At 38.7% G+C, this 22,681-nt stretch overlaps 1 protein-coding gene across 3 annotated transcripts in view; it reads right to left on the bottom strand.

Annotated features, from left to right (window-relative positions):
* The window catches only part of ETV1 (ETS variant transcription factor 1), a 74,553-nt gene that overhangs the window by 45,885 nt on the left and 5,987 nt on the right, over positions 1-22,681 (bottom strand). For all 3 annotated transcript variants that reach the window (XM_074945834.1, XM_074945835.1, XM_074945836.1), the window contains one exon: positions 15,170-15,223. In XM_074945834.1, coding sequence (XP_074801935.1) covers positions 15,170-15,223 — 54 coding nt within the window. The remainder of the gene's footprint in view (positions 1-15,169; positions 15,224-22,681) is intronic.

The raw sequence follows: 22,681 nt of genomic DNA, 5'->3' as shown, positions 1-22,681 counted from the left end.
TGGGAAAGGAGAAAAAACAGAAAGGTAATTTCCTCTGGTTCTGATACCTACGGAAATACTGAATGCTTATGGCCCTCACTAAAATCTGTAGTACCAGAGGAGTTTACATTAGAAAACATTGTCACATTAGAATCATTTTCTCTAGCTGCAAGGGTGACATTTAAAAAAAAGAATTGCAAAGAAACAGGAGATTAATGACGAAGAAAGGTATCAGTAAGCACTTATTTAAATTAGCTAATTAATTACATTGACCTTTCCCCTCTAGGACATTATAGTTCTAAATTTCCGCCACAGTTATTCCAAATGTTTCAGCATGAACTGTCATGAACAAATAGCCTTTGAGTAACACAGGTCCAAGACTAAAAAGAGGTTTGACGTGCAGTGGCTAAAGAACGGAGTGGGGTTTAGTGGAGCTGGGCACCACAGTTGTGCTGGATCCTTTGTTGAACGTTATGGCTCATCACCACCTTATGCACTGAAAAGAAATGTCACGGTACTTTCCATGGAGCTGATATATACTATGGCTTGTCTACTTGAGGAAACTGACCGGCACAGCTATAACTGCAGTGTAATTATACTGCTATAGCAATGCTGGTGTAACTCCCCATGTGAACACTCTATTCCGGAATAAAACTGACTTTATTCCAGTACAATTACAGCAGACCTGTTATACTGGAATAAAGTCAGTTTTATTCCAGAATAGAGAGTGTGTCTACATGGGGAGTTATATTGACATTGCTATAATGGTATAATTATGCTGCTGCTATAGTTGCACTGGTTCCCGTGTTGACAAGTTCTTATTCACCAATTTCCCTGCCTATCAGGCTGCTGAAAACAGCCCTCCTGTATCCTTTTAGCAAATAGAATCTTTTCTGCATTTCTCTATTCATGGGAATAATATAACTGATTCATTACTTAATGTGCTGCTTCTAAAGCATGGATGTGAAGGGGACACTTGGAAAGTTTTGCTGGCTTAACTACACTGGTATAGCTAAACCAGCAAAAGCCTCCTCCTGCGGATGCAGTTATATCAGTTTCTGGCATAAGCTATACTGGTATAAAGCGCAGTTACACCAGAACAACTTTGTCCACACTAGGGCTTACATTAGTATAGCTTAATAGATTTCTTTTAAAATTACAACATTAATAGACTAGTTGTAATTTTTCTAGTGTAAACAAGGCCCTATTTGTATGACCATGCAGTCACTATAGTACAAAATGCTACATTCAGAATTAGTGGAGTACACCTGCAATGTTCTGATGATGTAATTCTACCGAAGGCACGACTGAGATCAATCCGGATACATAGCTTCTTGTTCAAAAAAACCCATCAGTAGCCAATCAAAGTTGCAAATATTTTCTGAGTATCAAAACTAGGTAAGCTTGCCCAAAGGGGAAGCCAGCTGGGTGGGTGGGGTGGATGGGGGCGGGGGGGAGAAGGAAGCTTTCAGTAAATGCCAATAAAAGTTAACCTGTTTCTAAAATAAAGACTATGCAATTACATAGCAAACTTTTCAATGGCCTGCCAGTAAACACCTTGTTAGGACACTATTAGTCATTTGGTCTAAATTGGTTTAGCTACGAATAGACTGAAAATCCACATTATTTGGGGAAGATTCTGTCAACACTTAAAAAAAAGGAAATTATTAATTTGGCACGTGGTTTCAGTTAGTTTACATACCCCTATCGTCTCACCCCCATAAGGTTTCAACATCTAGTCCAGAAATGCATTGAGATATTTTATTCGGTATGCGCTACAGCTGTTGACACAGTTTGCTAGTCTCTGAACACAGCAATCTTGCAGAAATGCTGTCACAGGCAGTATTTTACCCTGATTTATGTTCCCCCTTCATGTTTCATTCGAGACATTTACCTGTCTGAGTTTATGAGACTTGCAATTGCAGGCGATGGAGGGGAGAGCGCCGGTACTCATAGCTGATGCCCTGAATTCAATACAATAATTGCTCCAAAGCAAACATCTTTGGGGCAAGTTAACTAGTTGCTAAATGCCAGAGCGCTAGAGAACTATGGGGCTAATTCAGCAAATTTTTCAGACTGTTGATAGGAAGGAAGGGACAGAGTATGAAGCAATTAGGGCCAAATTCAGGCCTTTGGATAAATAGGAGCTGCACTGATGGATCCCCTTATGGAAAAGTCCTAATTTAACTGGGATGAAACCAATTGGGTTCTACATAAATTACTCTGAATACCTATGGAATTTAACAGATAATGGATTTATTCTTTAGAATGATTAATTCAGTGGTACCAGCATGGCAGCCCCCAAGACTGTATAGAAATACAAAAGACTCTTCTTTTGCATCACACTAGACCCAGGTGCAAAAATCATACATTAAGATTTAGCGTAATTACCCCTGACAGTCATGCTAGTATGTGGGTTAAATGAGTCCAGACAGGGAATGGGAGTGTCTCTTTGGGATTTAGGAAACAAAAAGAATGTCCTGGAGGAAAACCTTCGAAACAGCCAAGCTTGAAGAGGAAGTTTAAGCTCTTGTGTTCTTGTTTGTGAGTTATCAATAAAGCCAAATCCCAGGGAAGAGAGGAGTTTGGGCACTAAATCAGGGCCTGTGTACTCTGCTGAGGACAGGATAGGTATCCAGCCATTCACACTAAGCTAGAGAATGTAGTAGGCATTCAGATATTATGATGATGGGAGCCATAAGTACACCTATACAATAAAGAGTCTAGAATTCTCACCTGGAAGCCTAGAATGTCTGTTGAGTCAGCGTGAAACCATGGAAACAGCTACAAGCATGGTTGAGAGCTCTGTGGTCCCACTCAAAAAAGGTACTTGACCAGGTTTGCTCCATTCAAGTCCACAAAACTCCTGCCAAACCCTGTAGCTCCTAAACTCACCTGCTACCTAAGTGTTCAGGGTAAGAGTTCCCTAGGCACCTACGTTTCTGTCTCTGAGAACGCCTACTGCTGCCTCACTGTAGGCATCTAGATGCCTATTTCCAGCTTAAGTTCATTCGTAAAGTGGGAGAAGATAGGCCTTTGCTTGCCTGTCTCACATGGGTAGATAGATAATATCCCTGGGGCAGTTTTCAGTAAGAAGGTTTATCATTTCTGTATTTAGTGCTATACAATTCTTCCAGAAGAGCTTTAGGGGCAAACTTGGCAACTTGTTATTTTTTCTAGGGACAACAGGTATCTGAAAGAAACTTTGGGAAACTTGGTTGAGACTTTCACCTGAACCCCTGAACTAACCAGAACATTTCCTATATTTCTCTTTTTAGCACATCATTTAATGAATAGATCACTTAAATGCAAAACCTATAAAAATTATTATTTTAAAGAGACACTGTCAACTTAAAATTTTGTCAATTTCCCTCCCTCCCCACCCTCAAAAGAAAAAACAAACAGCAGTTAGCAGGACATAGAGCAGGACCTACTCAGGCCTGCCAATTCTAGGGAGTTTCCAATCACATTTTTCTAGTTTTTTAAAAAAAATGTTTTCTCACTTCCCAGTAACTTAGTGACAAATCCATATAAAGAACAGAGCAAACAGGAGAGGGAGGCTGATCTTGTATGTAGGAAAGTGGACTGGGAGTCAGGAAACTAGACTCAGTTCCTGGTTTTTGTGTGAACCTGAGCAAGTCACTTGGACCTACATTTTCAAAAGATGGCCTCTGATTACGGGTACCTCTGTTTTGGTAGCCCAACTTGAGAAATCTTAATCATTGTGTGTTAGCTCCCACACCTGAAAAATTGGAATAACAATATTTCCATATCTCACAACGATGTTGTGAGGATAAACACATTCATATCTGTCAGGTGCTTAGATACTATGAAGGGAAATGCCACAGAGAAACCTATAAACAGTAACATTGACTACACAAAGCGCTGTCCAAGGCACAAAGTAAACTAACTGAAAACAGTCTTATTTTAGCCTCTCTCTGTTGTAGAGAAGTATTAAAAATAACAAGAGAAAGTACATTTTCAAAGTATGATTTTTAAATTGACTGTGTCTTTTTAATAGCGAGATAAAATAAAATATGTGTCAACAAAACACGCTGTAGCTTAACTCTAAATTCTACAAACACAGGGTTGCCAGGTGTCCAGTTTTCGACCGGAAAGTCTGATGGAAAGGGGACCTGTACAGTGACCTGTCATATGTACTGACCAGACCCCAAAAGTCCAGTTACCACAGGTGGGGAGGCCAAGGGAGGAGGCACTGGGTCATCAACCCATGCCAGCCCCTACTCATCTGGGGCTGCCTCCTACCTGCATCTTGTGGGCGAGCAGGCAGGCTCCTGGAGCAAAGGGAGCCCAGCTGGTAGCGGGGAGGGAGGTAGACAGTACTGAGTGAGGAGGAAGGGGGAGGGGGAAGAGCAGTGAGTGACAGGGGTGGGGCCTCGGGGGGAAAAGGGGGAGGTTCCAGCTCTCCTGCTGTAGGGTCCAGTTTTCAGAAATTAGAAAGTTGGCAACCCTAAGCACACAATGCACATCAAGTTTTATAAACAAACATAAAAGTAATTAATCAGATTCTAACCCGGTTAACCTTGCTCAATCATATACTGTAGTTCCAAGAAAGAGAACAAGAATTCCTGAACTTGGTATGCATTTTTTTTTTCAAAATTTGCCAAATCACTGAGGCCTGTATGCAACGCAGCAGTGTCAATTTTGTTTGCTTACTTCGAGTGTTTAACTATTACTCTCTAAGGATCAGCGACACCCAGGTAAAGCCCAGGCAGAAAGTGGCTGCTCTCTTTGTACTCCAACAACACATGGTTCCCCTCCCTTTTGCACTGGCCAGCAGAGCTGATCAGGTAAGTAAGATACAGTCCACAAAGGGATGTAAGTAGTGGGTGTGCTGCCTTTGCATACCTAGGAACTCAGGGGTGTGTCTTCCTTGCACAGTTAACCCATTAATTGGCACCAAGATTAGCCTAGCCCAGATGTGAGCATTCCCCCAGCAATGCTATATTCACATAACTGTGTCTCCACTCACCCATAGGTATCTGGGACTTATCCCTTGGTTCTCTGTGATGAGTAACAGTCATTTGTATCAACTGCAGGGGAATTGTGGGAAGGGCTATTTGGACAAGTGATTTTGCCTACATCTTCACTGCAACGTGTGTGAGTTCCAGCCCGAGATAGTTGAGCTAAGGCTCTAATCCCCACCCCCAGCCTAGTAAAATAACCTGGGCTTAAAGCACCTTCAAACACAGGTCAGAGGTTTTTCTATGTGAATGGAAGGCAGAGTTGAGCTAAATATGCAATGAAGACATATTACAGTAACTAACCTCCTGTGAGCTGTGCATGCAAGGTGGTGTTGGGCTTTTGGTGGTTAGACTAACCCACCATTTTATTGACATCCTGGAGGGTTGCTGATCCCACCTACAAGAAATTGGGGGCTCTAGTGGCAAGTTTGTATAGAGTATTAGGATTGATTATATGACAGTTTACTTCCTCCAAAAAAATAGAGCCCTATGGTACAGAACCATAACATATGCATCAAGTCATCATTAATCCTTGCACTGTTCCATAATAGTATTGTTGCACATCTGAAGCCTGTGCACTCTTCCAGGAGACTAGGAAGTTGTCAAATAGATTTTCCCCTGAAATCAGTCTCAGCCTTAAATCAATGGGAGATCTGTTTACAGACCTTACTTAGGAAAATGTGCAAACATTGTAGACCCATTATAAATGACACATGAGCAAAAATACTCACCATTTAGGCCGGGGTGGCCAACCTGAGCCTGAGAAGGAGCCAGAATTTACCAATGTGTATTGCCAAAGAGCCACAGTAATACATCAGCAGCCCCCCATCAGCTCCCCCTCCCCCAGTGTCTCCCACCCGCCAGCAGCGCCGCCAATCAGCACCTAACCTTCCATCCCTGTGCCTCCTGCCCGCCACGATCAGCTGTTTTGTGGTGTGCAGGAGGCTGAGGGGGTTGGGGGGAGGAGGAGCAAGGGCGCAGTAGACTCGGGGGAAGGGGCGGGGGCCTTGGGGGAAGGAGTGGAGTGGGGCTGGGGCCTGGGGCAGAGCCAGGGGTTGAGCAGTGAGCACCCTGTAGCACATCAGGGCTGGAGCTACAGGCGCCAACTTTCCAGAGTTGGCGCCTATGCAAGGAGCAGCGTATTAACTTCTGAAGAGCCGCATGTGGCTCTGGAGCCACAGGTTGGCCACCCCTGATTTAGGCAATAACTCAGCTTAAACAACACCAGATAGTAAAAAGGAAGACTGACGCTCAAATCTAAGTCTGTAGCCCATTCTATATTCAAGTCTGTTCTGACAGACTGTAAAAGTCTAGCCATTGCCAAAACAATCTATTCAGTCTCCACTGGACAAGACGCAGGTCACTGCAGTGACTCAGGAGAACTTATTGCCAGCTGATTATTACTATAGTTGCATAAGCAGTTCAACAAAGAAGCCATCATGAAAATTTTCAGAGATACCTAAAATTAGAAATGTAAATAAGCGTACTGATGTTCAGAGGTGCTGAGCAATGAGATCCCATTGAAGTCAATAGACTTGCGGCTGCCTACAATAAAAGAGGCCTAATTCTCATCTAACTAAGGTCACTTAAGACTCCTTTACAAGGCCAGAATAGTGTAAAGTGACCTTAGTGTAAATGAGATTCAGGTCTGAATTTACACTTATATTTCAACATATGCCTGAATGCAGTTACTTCTTAAGCTGCATGTTAAACCTTTGCATGCAAACTCACAATGTACATAAATACATCAGGTATGTACTGCATACATCCAACAGTCCCAAATAGTTTCAGCTGTGAAACTTACTGAGGTAGTTAACACCTTAGCTTCTGCTAGTGGTTTGGCTGGATGAAATGTTCTTCAAGGCTGGATTAATAAGAAAACATCACATCAATTTCCATTCTGAAGATTTTCTTTGCAGTGGGATAAAAGTCAGAAACATTTTCTTTTTAGCCAAAAGTTAGTCTGTAGAAAAGCAGCAACATTTGCATAAAGACCCTAAAATTTGCAAAATTGGCAAGTTTCTTGCACATGCAAATTTCCAGCATCCTTGATCATGACCCATAATGCTTAAAGTTAAAATCAAAGAAGACAAACCCAGCCAGTAAGCAACCTGCCTGTTTAGTGACTCCATGACTTGGCAGTAAATGCTATTACTCTCAAAATATTTCAACACATTAACTTACTGGTAACTACATTTCCTGAATAAGTTCACAAACAGCAAAATAGCAAAAAGGAGGAAGACGACCAGAAATAAAGTTGCTAATGGTTCACTCATTTCTAACGCGTATAGCCCTAAGCATAGAAAACAGGTAGATACACAAGAATGAAAATGTTCTACATTGCTCTAATTTACTCATGTCTTCACCTTCACTCAAGGTCAATCTAACAGCAGATAATGCTAAGAGGTGATGTGCGAAAGACACAAAGCATGAGACGGGGAAAAAATTGACCTAATCCTTTCTCAGGCAAAGCTTCCATTCACCAAATATAAACTACAAGTTCAGAGTCTATATCTTTAAAAAGACTCCAGTATTCTGTCCACAAGTTTTAAGACAAATTTTATTTCTACAGCTTTAGACTGTTAGTATACAAGTATTCAGGACTGATGAAATGGACGACCACTCTTAATTATACTTCCTTCATAATATATGTTCATTTGTTATATACCAGTGCCATTTGATTTATCAATCCAGTAAGACTACTTCCCAATAATGTGAAGAAAGAGATCGTAAATGAAGGGACATGGAACCTTGAAATCAGGGATATTATGTGTATTTCATGGGCTTTAAGGGTTGTCCTGAGAGGATGTGGATGCATTGTGCATCTCAGCCTCTCCAAGCTGTCAATACTTAATGTATCTGGGACAGTCATTCTTTCCTTTTCCCTTTCCCTCCTCCACTTTCCTATGAAAAACTCAGATTTGACTGCTGAGGACTGTGACATTTGTCTTAAATTGCTGATGCAGCCAACAGATGGAAGAACAAAATGAAATACATTTTAAATATATATCTATTTTATCTATGGAAACAAACATAGTAGTAGAGGTGGGCCCAATTTCCAAAATTGGATCTGGGTTTCAAACACCCGAAAAAGTTAATGATATTCACATTCAGGGGTTTAGTTTGGGCCCCTTCTCCAACACGAAATATGTTCTCCAATGAGACTGTATGGGAAGTGGTTAACTTTAAGGAGCACAAATGTTTGTGTCAAAATAGATTGACAGCGTCCCTTTAATTTGCCTTTTTGCTTTGTTTGTGAAAAAGACAGGAAAACAAATCAGCCACTTTTCAACTTACATTCATTAACACAAACAAGATCATAACAGATACTTCATACGTTTAATCCTATACACAAATGACTGTCCTTTTAGACAGCAAAATAATTGTAACTGTCAGAAGGACTCTGGCAGGGGCCTAGAAGTTGCACTGTGTGGATGACTTGTGTATTTCCCGGACTAGAAGATCGGTAGAATTCTAGACGAAACTTCCTCAGAGAGAGGGAACAAGAGTTTTTTGTAAAACTGAAAATTCCTCATTTTGAATAAAATATGTGGGGTTTTTTTAATGTAAACAGCCCTCAGGAAGTTATTTGACAGCCTTAAGAAATTACCATTTGAGAGGGGGAAAGGTTACATGCTTCACCTTTGACCTAGGAGACAGCTTTATCACAGGATGGGAAGACTGAAGTTTATTCATTAGCTGATAACCTCCACATGCAACTCAAACCATTAATCTGCACTAAAACCATGAATGAGAATGGGACTTTGAGGAAGAAAAATTGGGTTGGACTGGCCTGGAAGGGACAGACAAGTGCCTGGAGGGCTCTAGAGGGAGCCAAGACAACACAACGATGCTGTCCATTTACTTGGACTGTGCTCCCGCCTCTAGCTTGATGGACTATCAGGTCACTTCACATCTGGGCCCCACTGCCAAGCACTACAAAGTCAAACCACCTCAACATAATAGGACTGCACTCTCCGCTGGGATGGTGAAAGGCAACCTTACTCAGCAGTAACTGTTCACTTCACCGCACAAAGGCCATTTCAAAAGCAACAGCTCAAACTTAAGAGATTTGGCTGCAGCAAAGTCCATCTCTGGATAAGAGCTAGCTACTTGTTTCACAGGACTATTGTCCCAATTGTACTGACTTAATTTATTATCAATATCACTGCAATAATACATTATAAGGCTTTATTATTCTTCAGAGCAAGAAATATAGTATAAAAATACAGTGAGGTGAGAAAACAAAATCTACTTACTAAAATCAAAACAAATCCATAAGCTTTCAAGATTTTATAAGGCCCACAGACGAAAAGCATTATGGACTCAGAAAGGCCTCATGGTAAAACTTTTCCAAGAATTCAATTTAGTAAAAGCGAGAACAGGCTGGGCTGGGGAAGGTTTGAATAGTCCCAAAAATCCCCTAGAGAAAGGAGAAAACCCTGCTTAGCACAGGCTAATTCCCAGGGCTGAACCACAAATGAGCCCACAGCGTTCTCTAAAAGGCCCCATTCACAAATAAATTTATTTTAAAAGATAATTTAAAAAAAAACAAAACACAAACACAGCATCTAAAATGTAATGTTAGTGAGTTCCGGAAGAAAGTCATTGTGAGGGAGAGACTGAAAGAGGTGAGGACATATGGGGAGGCACGAGGTAAGGGCCAGTCAATAACTGTTAACCTGACTCTGTAATAGAAATAAAGTAAATAAATAATAATAGTAGTAACAAATGCTTTGTGCTACGTAAAGCCTTTTATTCAGGAATCTCCAATCATTTTACAAGAGATGATTAAGGGAGCTGTTCCACCTCGCTGTGAGGGATGCATGCGTTTTTGTTTCCACTTCAAACTGTGGTAACATCAATTAAGCAACTTGTCTGAGATCAGAGAGAGCCAGAGGCAGGAATAGAACCATGGAGTCCTGATTCCCTGACCTTTGTTCTGATCATCTAAAAATATCCCTCAGAGTTACGTTCAAGCTAAACAAATAAATTCCATCAGTGTTTTGACAAAAAAAAAAAAAAATCTGACCTAACAGAGGAAGTAGTTTATAGCAAAGCACCAAAAAACAAAGCAAAATCGCTGCAGAAAGCATTATTAGTAAGAGTTATCTGAGAAATCTGGGCTAAGACAGGAAAACTCTTAAAGCCCTACCATCTAGGGTATTTGTCAAAGTGCTCCAGTACTGTGCCTGCAGAACTACATTGAACGAAAAGGCATTTCTAGCAAGACTGATATATCACAGGAAAATTGTGCATTTGTGTTAGCCATCTAGTCACTGCACCTTGAAGAACCAAAACACTAGCAACTGCACTTTCTAGGACATCTTGTTCTAGTAATACACAGTTACCAGCTGCCTAGGCAATGAATCACCACTTAAAATCAGGGGACATAATGTTGAACTTAAAAAACTGGATTTTTTTTTCAGGCCACTAATGACTTTCTTGAGGATGCAAACTTACACGCCAATAAACTACACAGCATCATCAATATAGACAAAAATGAACACAGGACATAGTTGCTCCTTACAAAGCTCTTGTTGACTTTGATGGGAGCCGGATCGGGCCTAACATTGGAACTTACATTACACTGATATTTCCAATTCTGATTTAAAAATATCTTTCGCATCAAATAGCAGAGAATGAAATGATAATTAAACATCCAGGAACTGCGCTCACAAGATACGCAAGGGTAGATAGGAAAGTGTTACAGTTGTGTAAACTGTAGTTTGTGTAATTTGCTTTTAATATTTAATTCACCAAAAGAACAAGAAGAAAAAATAGTTCTCATTTCTTGGTGCAGAAAAAAACTAACCATGACTTTGTGTATCACAAACATGGATGCAAAAATTTTAATACTTCTCCGACTTACACAGGAGATAGAAGACACTGTGCCTTTGCTTAAAATGATGGAAGAACACAGCTACCTGAAGCCTATGTAAAAGATCTCTCTTTAACAGGCTTTTAAAGACTGCAAGCTGGAGAATCTAAAAAGCACAGTCCCTGAATAATTTAAGGATCCTGGCATCTGCAATGAAAGAACTTCTTTGCTAAACCTGGGGGAAAAAAGGTCTTGAAAGATCACATGCAAAATCATTACTAAAGAGTATTTTTCTTATCTTAAAGTTTAATCGGACACTGAGTAGAGAGAATTTTATAGCCAGCCTTACCGATTTACTGTCAACAGCTGAGGTCTAATATTAACATTTACCCCTTGGCAGTATTAAGCGAAAGCACTGAACAGTCAGGGAAAAAATACATAATCAAAAACAAAATGAAGAGAGAGCCTGGGCCACCTGGTAAAGCACAGCACAAATTCTCATTAGAAGAAAATTCAATAATAGACAAAAGAAAAATTTATCATGAATCTACATTTTAAGGGATAGAGAAACACCAAAAAGCAACAATGTAAATAAAAATTCTGAAACAAAACGTCAATGACACAATTATGCCATTAAGGGACCAGACTTCCTAGTTTGATGCAGCGGTAATCCCTGTTTATAATCAAATGAACCAGGTTACTTTACAAATCAGTATGTTGCTGACAGTATGAGTTTTCACTGCCAGCTACATCCTTTAGCCATCTGACAATTTTATCAAAGCCTGCCTACCTCCTCTTGTGTCTTTCATAGATAACATCAAACAATGGGAGGAGGCAGGGTAAAGTTTAAAAATCTCCACTCCAACTAAACAAGCTTTCAAGCAAATACAATTTTAGCTCCTACAATGGCAAGTCTGGGGCCCACTCTCCCTCAGCCTTGCATCTCTGAGATCTATACCATTCATTAAAAGGGTTGCAGGATCTGGCCCCTGTCATCAGTACGTGTCAATGGACTTTAAACAATAGGAAATCTTATCCCAGAGAGATAACACGGCCACTTTTTCCTGGCATGTAATTACACATTGGAGGTCAACACCAAAATAGGTTTATTGAAATCTGAGGAGAGCACTAGTCAAAAATATAGACAACATTTACAGAACACTGGGTGGCATTTTTCTCATTTTTGGAGGTTTTTTTATATTTTTGATATATGCTACTTCTCATACACTTACCTTAAATCAAGCCACTGTTCCTCAAATATAGAATAAGCAGAAGAGCTGTGCAAAATACTAAGTAGGAATTTCTCTGCTGTTGTATGAAGCAACAAAGCAGGACACTCAAGCTTAGCTGTAGACATAGTTGCAAAGCAAATAATTTTTCAACTAATTTTTTTAATGAAATTTGCCTGTTTCACCCTGTTTTTTGTGAACAGACAGTGACATTCTACCGTGCTGCGCCATGGCATGTAGACATGCACTTATTCAGGCAAGGTGGGTTGTGTATCTACAGCAGCGTATTTTTGACAAAGTTTCCCACTGTCATAAATACCAGTGCAGTTTCAGCAGTGGCAGCCCTAACAAACAGAGGGATGCAGGCACCCAGTGTATTTTAAGTGCCATGTCATCTAAGCCTGCTTAGAACTGGTCAAAAGACATGGTCCTTAAAAACACCAGCAACTGCCAACATCTCTTCTACATTAGCGCTTCCATCATCGCCAAAACTGATGTTTTCAGCACTACAAGAGTTTTGCCATCATTGCTACGATCTTGGGGTGTGGCTGGGAATAGTTTCCCCATCTTGCTTACTGCTGCTATTTGATTAGCAAGTGTTTCTTTCATGATGGGGTTAACACCACAAGTTTATACCATATCTGAGGGCTATCTTTGAATGGAAAAAGCTAGAAAGAAAATGTCACTACTTCTTGTACCTAAACTGTTCTCCTTTCTACGATTTGTAGATTATAATTCTGCAGGTCAGAACCTTGGAGGTTTTTTTTGTTTTTTTTAATATGTTTTCTAAGCAACTTGGATGAAATTCTGTCTCTCTCTCTCACACACACACACACACACCCTTTGGTATAAAGCCCAACTAAAGAGGCTTTGTTCAAGGAACCTCACTGAAGTTAGGCCTATGAAATCCAGACAAGCATGGGGCAGCTGCCTCTGGGATGGCATAGTGGCCATGACCTCCATTCCAAAGGCCACATCTCTGTCCTTCGCCTCCACTATTAACTCAAACTACATACCTGGCACAGAACCTACAGCTGACTCTACCTCTCGCACAAAGTGAAACTTGGGTGCTCCTGCCTTGCTCGGGGGGGTTCATTATAGAGCTATAAACAACAGAATAAATACATTGTAATGGCAAGTTCTGAACCGAGAGGAAGTACTCATAATTGTGGGGGAATAATGTTTCGCAATTGTACTTTTCTTCTGACTTTGCTTATGCTGTTCCCCATTTCTGTCTGAATAGCTCAAAGCTATGTACATTATATCCAAGTCTATGTTTGAAACTCTGTAACCTTTGCTAGAGTACTCTCCAGGAAGCTTGCCTGACCTTTACTTAAGATAAAGAAAACAACTGAAATGAGGAAATAAATGATCCTTTGATAATACTGTGTAAGCTGTGGCTAAAGAATTCTGAAATACAACAGCATTAATGAAATATCCATGTTAGGTGAATTTCTTTATCACCAGAAGCAGTGACAAACTTTGATGGGGGTTTTCATTCACAGTTCACAAATTATTCTCCAGGAATCACTGACTTATTTTGGAACAGTAATTGTGGGTTAATAGATGCCCTGGCAGAACTTTGCACTCTTATACAAGAGATCTGTGCTGGGCAAATTTTATGTGGACACAACAGTGTATGTAGGATGAAATTTATAGACAAGTTTTGCACTGGTATTATACTAGACAAACTTGCTATACGAAGAGAGGGGGAAAACTTCATACAAATAGTAATTTCAAAAGGATTATTATCCATATTCATTTGTGTGTCTTTAGGAGTTAGTGTGAGGAATTATTTGAGGCAACTTATTACAAAAATAAAAGCAATTTCAGTGTTGGAATAAAATCAGTCCAGGAAAATAAATCCTGTTTTGCCAGATATGTATGTTATGTGCACTCAATGGAAACTATGTTAAGGAAATGTATCTAAGTATCTTGAACAATCTCAAGATGTGCAGGGAAATTAAGCAACTCTGGAACTACATTACCTTTACTGTCCTTTTTTAAAATTCTTCTAATTTGTTTGAGATCTCTATTATAAAATTGCTCATGCCTTCATTTATTACTACTTTTATGATACATGAATGTCAGTTTTAACAGGTATTCAGTTTAGCTGATTGCAGCAATTTTCTCTAGTAGGATCAATAATAGAAGTTATTTAGCTCAGTGGAAAAGCAGCCCTGAACTCTACTGCCATAAGCAGACAAGTGTCTAGAAGTGACCTTTGATGGAGACCAGACTTGCCATAGATGAGTGATATGTGTATGGTGGGGACAGAGAGAGGATGCAAGGCAGTATTGGCCTCACCAGGCAATGTCTCTCATGCCACTGCCTTCATGTATCCTCTGCCAGTCAAACCTCAGAGCAGCACTAGTGGAAGGGACTTCAAAAAGGAAAGCAGAAAAGTAGGACACTGGGAACTGCAGCAAAGGAAGAGTTGGGGGTGCATGTGTTAAAAAATAAATAAAAAGTATCTGGCATGAATAAGATAAGTGGCAAACCAGACAGAATGCCCATCTGATTCACACACAAAAAGGCTCAGAAAAAGCAGGTGGATTAGCACAACATAGGGCTAATTCCTGTTGTTCTAACTCAGGTAAAACTCCTACTAACTCCAAAGGAAATTTTGCTTGAGATAGGAATGCAACATATGGTTCATGGAGCCATGCTGTATATATTAATATAACTTAATATACTATGTTGACAGAGACTAGCTGTATTTGGTAAATACAAAACAAGAGGGTTGTTTAGAAAACCCACAGAGAATCTCAAGTAATTTTTATGCGAGGGACTAGTTGCTTATATTTTACACTACTTGGATCCATACAGCGCTTACCATCCTTCTCGCTCTATTCAAGAGACACAGAAAGCTCCGCTATCTTACTGAGCTCAATGAGAGAGAATTTCTCTGCTTCAGTGACAAACGGAAAAATGGGACCACCTGCTAAAGGTTACACCTTCAGCAAAAACAACCTTTGCTGGCTGCACTTCAGAGCCCTACTTGCTTCATCTATTCTTAGTGCTGATGTCACTGACAGGCAAATAGAATGGCCACATGACTGTCACATGACCATGAATACTAGAAATTGAGACAAAAAAAAATATATATATATAAATATATATTTTAAGAAAGCGATGAATCATACTATACTTACAACTTTCAGCCTGATAGTCTGGCACAAACTGCTCGTCATTGTCAGGTACCTGAGCTGAAGAAAGGGGGAAAAAAAAGGGGGGGACAAATTAAGAGAAGCCACTAAAGCATAGTGAAGATTATTGTGCTAACCTTGAAGCACAGCCAAGGTCAAAACTAGGATTTTGTTGGCTCAACTATAATTAGGACTGAAATGAGGCATGAGAACAACCTCAACCAGTACTAAAACCCGTTAGCATCAATTTTCAAAGTGGTATTTGGGACTTCTGCACAAAAATAAATCCCAGTGTTTAAACCATCTTTGTACCCCTTGTGTTCCTTCTCCAGGGAAACTGGACTCATTTACGGGTAACACTTGCAGCCAAAATAGCAGAAAACATTTTTATTTTGTTTTTTAAAGGGTCAAAAGAGTCTTTGGCTGGACCATAGAATTTTCATTTCAATCTTTGTTTTCAGATGGGCCCAAAATACATACCTAGCATGAGAACCATAACCAGAGTCCCTCTGCCTTCTGTAATATCTTTACTTTTAGGAAACTTTATGACTCAACTAACACTATAACTCCAACTGCATCTGAAACATCATGGTTGTCCCCCGGTGATAATACAATGACATTTTGTTGCATAGTCAAGACATTCACAGTCTCCCCAAATTATCTTAATGCCTTGTAAACATCCAAGGCTTTAGCACAGTTTAGACATATAGCTGAAATACTGTTTAGTTTAATTGTGTAAGGTGGAAACTAGCAGAAACCAGGTCATGGGACAGCCATGGTGTAACCTTTCTAGATCCCTCCATAGTTAGCAAAATCTCAGCTTACCATAATTTAAAAATACCGCTCTTTTGTCAAACTACCTCATTTAGAATTTCCATGGCAAAGTGACATGAAATGAACAGTTTGAAAGTATGTGACAAGTCTTGTCCAAAGAGAAGTAAATCGAGAGTAATCTGCAACTGAAAAAAACATCTTCCATGACCTGGTAACCCAACATGCTTCATCAAAAAGTAAACAGTGGTTATATACCCATTTATTGGAACACTGAATATCAAACTATTAAAAGCAATAAAGAAAAATATGTTGTTTGATCATTTTAGAAAGCTTTCCAAGTTAGGAACTATTAAGGGCTAGGTATATGTATAAAAACAAACCAAACACCCGCTAATATCAATGGGAATTACGCATGCGAGTCAAAAGGTAAGAATATCTCTTTAAACTTAGCCATTCTTGATCCTTTAGTGCAAAGGTATAAAATATTCTGTGGACCTGATCCTAAACTCCTTAATTCTGGAAAAATTTCCACTGACTTTACTGGAAGTTTTTCTTCAGTAAGTATTTCAGGATCAGGCCCATATTGCAGTAAAGCAGTACTCTCAAGATTCCAAAGACTATGTTTATAATCCTACCTAATCTATTACAGCAAATACACCTTAAAAACAAAATAATTTTGGGTAAACTATAAACAAGGGTGTAGCTCAAGTGTTAAGACAAATATGTGAATTGCAATTAATGTTAATATGAGGCAAACACAGATGTTGGGAGCTTTTTCTAGCATTTACATTACCTAAAACTAGCCCTTTAAGAAGAAAACTGTATATCTGAAGACATTTTTAATTAAATAATAAACAAGAATTAAAGTTCTTCAGAATGCACATCAGATATACCAAATCAAATACTCCGAGTAATTTTTTGATGAATTAAACTTGTCTTCCCTCCAAAGAAACCTCAGCATCCTTACCAGTGATGAACTCTAGGGCAATGCAAAGCCCAAGAGAGGTAAAGTCAAACAAAAATTAACACTCTGTAAATTTCAGTTGGTTCATTCAGATCAGTGCATGTAAGAACTTTAAAATTTTCCCTTCAATATGCCAAATATTTGACTGCTACAGGAAACTCCAATCTTGAAGTCAAGCTCTCCCAGTTAACAAACTTTACCATAGGGATCTTTTACTTTCCTAATTTTTTTTTAAATTTTGGAGCACATATAAACTTGTAGCATTTCTATTCATTAACTTTATTGTTTATAAATAGGATATATCCATGTAATATCCCTTGTCCATGAAATATAAATATAATATATACATATATAATTTTATGTCATATTTAAATGCAGCTAGCAGGGGGTTAAATATCGGTCTAGTTATGAAAATAAATGGGCTCTCCACATGTGAATATCTCCACTTAAGATTGATTTGTGGTGGTTGCAGAAATGGGCCCACCATATTTTACATTCTTCGCAGCAAATTACCAACTCCAGCCTCTGGGCCTGATTCACCACTGCTTTTTGCCAGTTTGATTGATTTCAGTGGAGTCACCAGCATAAAACTGGAGTAATACAGTTGTGAATCAGACTCTTTGTTTTCCTATCCAGAGAATGAGAAGTGTAGGACCAAAAACTTCTTTTAAGGTCCAGTTCCAGTCTCTACCTGTAAACCAGCATAATTCCACTGACTTCAATGGTTTTATCCCCCCTAATTTGCATGGGGGTGAAGGAGAGAATGATTGGGTCTGACTACTGAAAGGTACTACTGAACACCTAATAGTTAAAAGAACCTAGTTAAAAAACCCAAACAGACCGCTTTAGAAAAGAACAGTAAAAATAGGAGGTGACTAATGTAGTCAAAACTATAATAGTTTTAAATACATTTGCCGGTATGCACTTCTCGAAAAGCTACTACGCGGGGGGGTAGGAGGAGAGGGAAGAACATAGCAAAGCTGGCAATTCCTTTTAACATAAAAAAAAATGCACAAAAAATGTCAGACACATAGTTCCGTACATTTTTCTTGGGATGATTAGAAAAACCACATAGCATCAAAATAAAACAAATGCTGTAGGAAGTAAATCTGTGAGCCCATCCCGAAAACTACACAAATAAGAGTCACCGATCCGCTAGCCATACGACCCATGGCAATCAGAACTGTCAATTTATGCCCCTTTTTCAACTGTTTTTTAAAAAAAACTGAGCAGAATTGAAATTCATGCATTCATATTACAAAAATTCAAGCAACTGTCCACACAATACACGGACTTTTTACAACAGTAGCTGGCTATGAGAAGGGAATGGATTGAGTGCACCACCACATTACTCAAACAGAAGAGGGCTTTTGTACCCCGAGTTTTGATAATTAAAGGGAGTCTTTGTAACAAGTTAAACCAGCAAGTACACAGTTAACGTCAGCTTAACTTGGATCTCTGAAAGGAAAATGTGACTTGGGAGTGTTGCAACTTCATGCACATTTATATATATATATATATATATATATATGGATATATCATTCGTTTCCTCTTTTCTTTAGTCATAGACACTGCAATTCGACAAGGCTCTCATAACAGCTACAGCGGTCTTCTATCACCACATTCAGGACAAGACACAAAGTCAACAAAACTTTTTCCCTCTGCATTTAACAGACTATTAGAAAACATGTCTGAAATGAAAGCAGAGAATGAGACTATTTCCCCACACTACTTAATTAAGGGATCTAGAGAAAAGGAGGAGGGGAAAAGCCCAATAAAAGGCTTTTAAGGAGATTAAGCATGTAGATTTTATTGGTAATAGCAGAAGCAGCTCTATCAGGTCATTCCACATTAACAGACAAGCTGCCATCAAGTCTCAGACTCTCATACTTGAAGTGGGCAACATCTGTACTATCAGCCAGTCGCCTTAGCTGAGATTATTACCAAAAGTTTTTTTTCTTTCTGACTACAGCACTATGTCCCGGGGGTGTGTGGGAAATGCACAATAATGTTAATTATAATCCTAGTTTTACAGGAAATGTATCCGTTTGGAATGTATAGTCTCATCACCTACTCAATTAAAATCAACTTGCCAATAGCAACTGTTCAAAGCACAGAAATACTTAATACCTGTTTTTGATTTTCAGAGATAATATTAACACGTTACTTTACAAAGCTAAACTTAGAATATATCTTGCAAATGGAAAGCAACTTGGAAAAGCAATTTAACCTGACACTGGAGGGCAATTTCCTCTCTTTCACTGCAAACAAAATTTTTTTAAAAAGTCACCACCAACAAATATCCAGTACAAAAGGAGTTAATATTTAATTAAAACCAGCTCTAGCCACTGTAACAATGACCTGGAGCCAAACAAGGAAGAAGATGTATGAGTCATTCTTTCTGCCAGTGAATGAGACAGCTGATCTCCTAAGCAATTCCTCAAGACAAGCAGTCAGAACTGGAGTTCTGCCTCCATTCACAAAAACACAGTCCAGCATGAACCATGTGGCCTCAACCACAATCTTTTCATGTCACACCCTTCCAGAACGCAACAGCAAAGTAAACTTGAACTTTCTGCATAAACACACCAATTCCATTGCTTTGTCTCAGAGGTAGCACAAACACACTAAGGAACATATTTAATAAACGAAAAGGCAATAAAATTTAACCCTTCGTTTCCCAACCAGAAACTTCTGCCAGAAATTAAGCACTGCATGCATGTAAGGTTGCTGGACAAGTAGAGAGCTTGCCGTTTCCTCCTGAGTCACTTAAGAAATTTATTTTAGATGTTCTAACATTTCCTATACTACTCCCCTCTCTGAACTTGTGGCTCACTTTTGACTTAGACACAATTTGTTTCAAAACAACAAAGATTTACTCAGTGTGGCAAAATAATCTGAAATTGACAGGAGGAAATCTGAGTAGTACTATGTATTTCCAGTTTACCCTAAAATAAAGTTTTAGGCCCCAAAACAAAGTAATGAGGCCCCTAAGCTTTGTTTCATTCAATATCTGTTTTGAACATTTAGAAGGTTATATAAAGTACAGACATTAATACAAAAAGCATATTTTTATTTAAAAAAGATGAAAAAAGGATCAACTGTTGTTAATATAGAAGTACTCATAAGGCATGACAATAACCATTTTTTGAATACGAAACGGCAAATATCATTACCAAGGGAACACTGGGTGTGCTGTCAAAGCAACCAAACTTTTGTTTTTTTTCCAAGTGACCTGCTCTGACATATAAACATATGTGTAGCTTAAAAACTAGGGGCCAGATCCTGCAAGCCATTCTTGGTGTGAATGATCTATACTAAGATGAAGAGGGGTTTGCAAGATCTGGCCTTTGTTTTTGATTTCAACTTTTATGCAGAATAATATAGAAGTTGGTTTAAAATGCACATTCACATTTTACATCTGCTATGTCCTTCGTAGTCAGTAAGTAACTATGCAGTGGGACAAAATTACTGATCTGTTTTTTTCATCGAAGAAGAAACCCCCAGATTAGTAATGGGCACACCTTTAGGACCAACAATTTTATAAAAGATTAGCACCATTTTGCCAAATCCAATTTTTCTCCATTTGTTGTGCAGAGATTTTTGAAATCAGGCATTCACTTCAAGTATTTAAAAGTCAAATCCACAACTGTCCAGAACTCCAAAAAAGGGAAATGATTCACTGTGCTACAAATCTCATCTTTAACATGTTTTTATTCACTTTCAGAACATTCCCTACTTGGCAAACTTCAACCAAGATGTGAAGCGGTTTGACCATGTTCGTTCACTATATATATATATATATATATTCAGATACAGTACTTAATGGTTGTATACCCGACAGTCAGATTAGTGTTCTTACCAAAGGTGGGGTTCATTATAGGGCAGCAGACAGCTAAAAAGCCAGATCCACAGCTGGTGCAAATCAGCATAGCTCCACTGAAGTCAATGGAGCGACTACGATTTATACCGGCTGAGGGTCAAGCCCTAAAGTTTTATATTCTGTTAAAAATGGGAATTTGAGCATTACTGAACAATGCAGATTAAGTGATCGCTTTCATATACGTGCATTTAGGGATAATTCATTGGGAAACACCAAATCATGCATACACAAACTTGACAATGGTAGCAGAGATCACGGAAACCATTTCTTGGGAGTTCATCCCAAATTTAACCATTAATTGGTAGCAGAAATATAAATGTTTTACAGAAATCAGTGTGGAGTGCCTTCTTCAGTTTGGAAAACTTGGGAGAGACATCCCTGCTGTGCCTGGCTAGCTAGAAACTGCGGTGAGAAAACAAACCCGTTACCTGTGTCTTTTATTGTAAAGCTATTACCTTGCACTAGATAAAAAATACAATAAATATTAATGAGTTTTGTGTGATAAATTCTCATTGTTACTACCAAAGAAGGGACTCCATCATATAGATCTATTGTTTTAAAAAGTTAATCTATTGAATAGCTTAGTTACCTATATTCATTTTGGAAGCCTTTTACTCGTCTCTATCAAGTTTCGGCCAGGAATTAGTGACAGAAATACTAGAATAGCCATTTTTAATAAATACTGTGCTTTTCTGTTGTCTATTATTCTCCCACCCCAAGTGCTTCCACAACGCATAGCAGGCTTTCCGTGGCGAAGAGTTTGTTTTCTTTCCTGTTTGTTCCAGAATACATAGAAGCAACCATGATGAGATAGCATTAGATTAATATTTGAACCAATTTATCTCAAGTCACTGAATAATTGCTATCTGCCAACTGCAATATAATTCCAAATATACAGAATCAATAAAGGCATTATACAATATTATCATGACAAAATGTAGCTGCCACAGTACTTAAATAAAAAAACAAAGACATTATCTGAACAATATTTGTCTTGGCTGGCAATAAGCAATTTTAACTCTTCGTTTCCAAGTTTAATAGTGGAGACAATTATTAAAATCCTTCCACTTGCAAATTATGGCATCAGAAAATAGTTCAAAATTATTTTCCATCCCCCATCTACTGATTTTGGGAAACCACATTCAGTTTAAATTTTACCTCAAAATAATGTGGGTGTTCTTCCTGATACATTTAATAGAACATGAAGAAAAAGCTACTTATTTTGTAGAATTCAAGTACTGCAGAAGCAAGTATAACACATCATAACTTTTCTACAAGTGGCATTTAGTTTCTGGGGTTGGGGGTGGTAATAAATATATTAGATAAACAAACTAATACAATAATCTGTTTACATTTTGTACTTTGGATTATTTTTGTCCTTTAATATACATTTGCAAATCCTGTTATTTACCATAGAAGTTGTGTACAAGTACTGAGAAGAGAATAAACCCCTTTGTGTTTAGTTGTTTATTACTACGATTCTTCACAGAAAACAACAAAGCACCCTGTTCCATAAAAACATGCTGGCTAAAACGTCCCAAGTACGAAAGGCGCCTTGATAATTTTTTGCAACATTCTTCATGTGTGATACATTGTAACTCCCTTGATACATTGTAACTCCCTTGACTCTCTTTATTTTCTGACCTGGTTACTCCCCAATGGGGTTCTGAACTCGCAGGAGAAACCTGGTCAGTTGCATTGCTCTTAAAATTTCATGGTCACTTTCTTGGCTACAGAGCATCATGAAAAGAAATATGTAAACATTACTGATGCTGCCATATTGGCAGAATTCTAGTTTATGAAGGTCCAGGAGGACATAAATGGACAAATCTAGCAATGGGTAAACAAGTCATCTATGCAGTCATTTCAGCAGAGCTAAAATATAGCATCCTTAACA

Source organism: Natator depressus, chromosome 2 (genome assembly GCF_965152275.1).
Source record: "Natator depressus isolate rNatDep1 chromosome 2, rNatDep2.hap1, whole genome shotgun sequence".
In the NCBI taxonomy this organism is placed as follows: Eukaryota; Metazoa; Chordata; order Testudines; family Cheloniidae; genus Natator; species Natator depressus.
Note: the sequence above shows the minus strand (reverse complement) of the source record. Positions and strands in the feature narration are given on the sequence as shown.